This window comes from Austrofundulus limnaeus, unplaced genomic scaffold, assembly GCF_001266775.1.
Source record: "Austrofundulus limnaeus strain Quisiro unplaced genomic scaffold, Austrofundulus_limnaeus-1.0 Scaffold3, whole genome shotgun sequence".
Classification (NCBI taxonomy): domain Eukaryota; kingdom Metazoa; phylum Chordata; class Actinopteri; order Cyprinodontiformes; family Rivulidae; genus Austrofundulus; species Austrofundulus limnaeus.
The window spans coordinates 4,066,849-4,072,480 of record NW_013952405.1 but is presented as its reverse complement, the minus strand read 5'-3'; the positions used below and the strand labels follow the sequence as shown (position 1 = coordinate 4,072,480).

The following is a 5,632-nucleotide window of genomic DNA, read 5'->3' as shown; positions in this document are numbered from 1 at the left end:
GACTAACTTTTTTCTTATTTCAAGAATCTTACCAAGTAAAATTTTCTTACTCCATTGGCAGGATTTTTTTTTTACTTAATTTGAGTCAAATTTTCAGACTAACAAGACAAATAATCTTACACATTCTGAAAACAAGATTATTATTCTTACAAAATCAGTTCTTGTTTAGTAAATCAGTCTCAAAACAAGATCAAAAAGACTTTTTTGGCTGGAGAAAAGATTTTAAAACTTGGTAAGATGGACATTTTTTGCGGTGTAAAGTGTATTTATGGCGTGCAGCGCATGACGGAGCACTTTACTTCTGACAACACAAGATAACATTCTCTGTATTCCATGTTTTTGTCTTTTTGAGCCTAAAACATTTTTTCCCATTTAACCTACAAAATGTCCCAAGCTCTTTTTKTGTGTGTTTCAGGTGAAGAAGAAGCAGAAGAGGGAGAAGATGGTGAAGGTAACAATGTTTAATAAAAGGCACGCCTCACGTGTTTGTTTGTTCTTGTTAGAGACTGTTTTCAACTCGTGCCAGATTTTGAAACCGATGAGTTTCCTGCTAAATTAAATTCCCATCGAACTGTCATAACAGAGAGGCTCCACTGCCAGAACTTGGTTGGGCTTCCTGGTAAAATGTTGAAATGTTTTGGTGTTGCCTTGGTGAATCAGTCAGTWTGTGTGTGGTCTGGAGTGGCTCATCGTTGTCTTCTTTTTTTTTTCCCTTTTCAATAGAGGAGGCTAAACCAAAATTCAAGTAAGTAATACAAATAAATGAACACACATACACATACATAATCATACACATACACCCTAATATCCTTTTACAGAAAGATTGCAAATTTTGAAAAGATTATTAGGTCTAATTAAGAGGTCTGACAGAACACTCCTCTACCTGGTGATGTTATTGAAGTCTGACAGAAATAAAGAGTGAAAAAAGCAACTTTCTGCAAGGAACAATAAATAGACATTAGCTTTTAAATGTGTCAGTAAACCTAAACACACAGTTAGACCTGAAAATGTCTTCATACTGGGGCAGTTTAATGTTCAAATCAAATGAAGAAGGAATCAGCTTTTGTGATGCAAAGTCATTTTGTCTTAAAACCTAAAATTTTACTGCTCAGTAAAATTTCATTTTAATATAATTGCCTAAAACATTTGATTGCATTGTAGACTTGGAATCAAAGAAGCAGAGGCTTCCTTTGCACAGCTTTATCATCTTACTTTATGAACGTTTTAACTTCCCATAGTATTTACTAAACCAAATAATAAAACGAAACAAAAAATTCAACTCCTCAAACAGTAACTCATACAAATACAAATTAAACAACAGCTTATTTCTTTAACAATTTTGCTTTGATCATTTTTCTGACGGAATTAATTGATCAAATGCTTTTATCATCATTTTCCAGATTGTTCCATAGTCTTATACTTTTTACTGAAGTGCATCGGTCCTTCAAATTTGTTCAAGTTTTCAGTTTAACAAACATTTGTAGTCCCTTCAAGTTATAGCAGCTTTCCCTTTTAACAAAATTTGATTGGATGTTTGACGGTAACACATTTTTATAAGCTTTATACATAACCTGCAGAATATGATATTCAACCAACTCATAAAATTTAAATAATTTTAATTGATGAAACAATATATTAGATGGGTGATGGTAAATCTTTGTTGTGATAACTGCGGCCCCCTCGTGGCCAACCCATTAGAACATTTCTGKAGGCCCCACCACAAAGAAGTGAAGAATGAGTTTTGTTTGTCAACAATCTCTATAAACTTCTTTTATATCATGTTTTGACATACAGTCTATCTATACCAGACAAACATAATGAGTGTTTCTGATTTTTTTTTCAGATGATATCTCTAAGTGCTAGTGAGAGTGAGGAGTGAGTGGAAGAGAGTTCAGAGAGGTGGAGATGTCTGGAGAGAAGAGGAATGAAAAGTAATTTGAAGGGAAACAGAATATGTGTGTGAGTGAGAAGCGTGGGCCAAACTGGCACTGCTGACATGGCASTGACAGCACTGGTTTTAAGATGGTGTATGCCACAACGTGCCCAGTTRTGTTTTGGTTTATAYGGTGTTGGCCCAAGCACGGACCACCTTTGGCAAATCACATCYGGGYCTCCAAAAGTCCATCATTCTTTGCTGTATCCAAGCAGAATGTTGGTGCATTGTGTGGGCCAGACCTGRGCCAGACAAATGTAACGTGGGGTGTAACAGTTAAGGGTTTAAAGGTGTATTTGGCAAGTTTYACTCTGAAGATTATGTAACATTTCATGCTGTACTTTAGCAAAGCGAAAGGAAAAAACCMAGTTCTAAAGAGGTTTCTTCTAAGGCGTCGGTCTGCACAGGCCCGAACCTGCAAGAAAGGCATTTTGTGMTCCTTATTTTACACCAGCAGTGATGTCATCTAACATTTCCTCTTGTATTTYGTACCATATTTTACTCTTGACACTTTTACTGTCAGTAGTTCACTCAGTGTTGTTGCTGCTTTATCTGATTTGTTTTAGGCCTTTCATCATGCCAAACCTTATCCCTCCYAAGATCCCAGATGGAGAGAAGGTGGATTTTGATGTAGGTGAAGTATTCTCTGTTTCTGCCAAAGGGAGTGTTTAATCATTTGAAGTATCTTCAGATTGTATATGGAAACGTCTGAATCAAACCCTGCTTCAGCACCACGTTACTTTGAATTGAAAACAAAATAATCCACGTGTACTACTTCAGTAAAACATTGATAAGATTCCATGTTTAATATCTCTGGTGCTGTGTTTGTAGGATATACATCGTAAGAGGATGGAGAAGGACCTGATGGAGCTTCAGACTTTGATTGAAGTCCATTTTGAAAGCAGAAAAAAGGAAGAAGAAGAGCTCATTGGTCTCAAAGAAAGAATTGTGAGTTCCTTGCATTACAAAAAAAAAAAAAAAAAAAAAAAAAAAAAACATTAAAAAAAAAAAAAAAAAAACAAATAACACAAAATCTGTATTTAGATGTTTTATAACCGGACATGTTGACATGAATTTCAGGAGAAACGGCGCTCAGAGCGAGCAGAGCAGCAAAGGATCCGCAGCGAGCGTGACAAAGAGCGTCAGAAGCGTCTGGAGGTAAAGTTTTGGTCTTTATCTGAGGGACCGGTTCTAAGGTCATTCATTTATTAAGGCACACTGCCGCAAAAGGCGAGTGATATTCTGCCACTGTGTGTTTTTCTGTCAATAAAATATCTCAAACCATGGGACACAGTTTAATGAAACTCTCAGAAATTAAATTCTGGGTTTATATTAATCACCATCTTCACAAACACAAATACATGACACTAACTCAGGTAATGTTACAAATATTGAACAAAAGTTTGGTGAATTAGTAGCTAAAACTCCAGGGGATGAAAAATCAAACCATGGCGATAATATCCTTCTTTTGGCTCATGTTTTTCTTCATAAATATAACTTTTTTAAATCACCACCATGTTCAACATTTATTTAAGGAATTGTTAAACTGTTGCAACAACAAAAAAAGCCCACTCATTACACAAATATATCAATAATCAAAATGTAGAATTATGTGACAAATCTTTCTTTAAACCTTTGCCATACATAAATTTAGTAAAATATTTTGGAAACCACTGGATGGATTTTAATGAACCTTTGAAACAAACAGATTTGACAAACCACATCTAGTTAAAGTCAATTTCGCCAACACTGAGCTAAAACGTGTTGCGTAGGCTGAGAGTCATGCCCAACATGTACTCTGAGCACTAAAACCACACACAAGATATTTTTGAAACATTGGCTCATTTGATTTCTTCAAGAACTCTAGACGTAAAAGAATTACGGATAATATTTTCCTGCTAGAATTCCTCCTTCTTCACCTTTTCAGTTCACCCATCTGCCGATTTTTCAAAGTGTTAATTTTTATTTGGGGGTCCATGTTTCCTCAGGAGGAGAGAGCTCGTAAGGAGGAGGAGGAGGCTAAGAAGAGGGCAGAAGATGACGCAAAGAAGAAAAAAACATTGACCAGCCTCCACTTTGGTGGCTACATGCAGAAGTTGGTCAGCAGGTTTTTTTTTTTTTTGTATCATTTTTAAGGGGCATATTTGTATGATAAAATATGAACGGTGCTGTATTTGTTTCACTTTAACAGAACGAAAAACGCAGTGGGAAGAGGCAAACAGAAAGAGAGAAAAAAAAGAAGATCCTGAGTGAAAGACGCAAACTCCTGGACGTTGAAAACGCTAGTCAGGAAAAACTCAAGTGGGTGGAGGATTAACATGCAGTATCAGTCTGAGGTGAGGAAAACCTCACTGTTCTGAGAGTAACATGTTTTTTTGTTTTGTTTTGTTTTTCACAGGGAGAAAGCTAAAGAGCTGTGGGAGTGGATGTACCAGCTGGAGGCTGAGAAGTTCGATCTGCAGTATCAGTTTTCCAAGCAGAAATACGAGGTGTGTCAAACTGTTTGCAACATWTTACAACAAAACACCTTACAAGGGTAACATTTCTATGGTTGCCTTTTGTTTGCTCCAGATTAACGTGCTGAGGAACCGTGTGAGCGACCACCAGAAAACGTGAGAAATAATGTTTTTCTATTTGTCACAGAACCAGTTTACCACTTGGCAACWTTTCCTCAAGCCACACCTTCATGAGCCTCCTCGGGGCTCTGATACATGTTTCTTCTGGCTGCTTATTCAGTTGCCGCTGAAACAAACTCTTACTCTTTGATTAGTCACAATTACGTGGCAAAGTTAGTCCTGTGTGCCTTTTGTAGGAAAAGTTTGAGCCTCACCCTTTGACCTTGTGACCTGCTCTGTGATTTCTCACAGATCCAAGAGGACCAAGAGAGGCCTGAGGAAGTAGCTGCTGAGGCGCAATGCGAGCAACGTAATCATCATCCGCCTCCTGGAGATTTAGCCTCAAACCACGACCTGGCTTTCYTAACACACCCAGGTCCCACCTGTCCCCAGTACCACCACCTTCTGGCATTTRTTTCCAGTTTTTCAAGCTCCTCCTTTTTTTAATCACTCTTTCATCTCATTCCCATTTTTAGGGACATTAGWATAAATGTTTAAGTGTGTAAATTAAACCTCATTTTAATCACCWGTAAGTGCAGGAGTATGTGTTCGTTTACCAACCCTAAAWCAACTGCCCTGAGAGCAAAATKACTTTAAATAAAAAAATTAATMAATTTAAAAAAGGAAAGAAAAAGAAGTGAGGAAGAGACAGCCTACTGCTGTGTGACAGGCTCAGACACGAGCAGAGCTGACACGATGCTCCTTGGACAAACGCCCAGACATCCACCCAATATTCAACCCCACACACACACACACACACACACACACACACACACACACACACCGTTATGATTCATTCTCATATGCATAATCCAGGTGGGAAAATCCTTGTACAAGAAGAGAAACCGAAGTTCCTCCTTTAACTGCTTTCCAAGGAAAGTATAAGAAAATGATTTGTCTTCTTCTATACGGATGTCTGACTTATTTACATTTGGTAAAACAGGTTGACTTAATGTAGTTGTAGTGCAAAACATATTTTATTTTAAAATTTATTTCATTCGTAAACAATATATATACTGTATATGAAGAAAAAAATTCATCTATAAAAAACATCAATTCATACAAGTCAAAAATCTAAGAAAAC

General features: G+C 37.0%; 1 protein-coding gene across 2 annotated transcripts in view; it reads left to right on the top strand.

Moving 5' to 3' along the window:
* Window positions 1–5,081, top strand: part of tnnt2a (troponin T type 2a (cardiac)) — an 8,140-nt gene extending 3,059 nt beyond the window's left edge. For both annotated transcript variants that reach the window (XM_014017975.1, XM_014017967.1), the window contains exons 7-16: window positions 416–451; window positions 724–745; window positions 2,500–2,563; window positions 2,765–2,881; window positions 3,014–3,091; window positions 3,922–4,032; window positions 4,125–4,234; window positions 4,332–4,422; window positions 4,505–4,545; window positions 4,801–5,081. In XM_014017975.1, coding sequence (XP_013873429.1) covers window positions 416–451; window positions 724–745; window positions 2,500–2,563; window positions 2,765–2,881; window positions 3,014–3,091; window positions 3,922–4,032; window positions 4,125–4,234; window positions 4,332–4,422; window positions 4,505–4,545; window positions 4,801–4,834 — 704 coding nt within the window. In that variant the 3' untranslated portion in view covers window positions 4,835–5,081. The remainder of the gene's footprint in view (window positions 1–415; window positions 452–723; window positions 746–2,499; window positions 2,564–2,764; window positions 2,882–3,013; window positions 3,092–3,921; window positions 4,033–4,124; window positions 4,235–4,331; window positions 4,423–4,504; window positions 4,546–4,800) is intronic.
* Window positions 5,082–5,632: the final 551 nt, after the last annotated feature.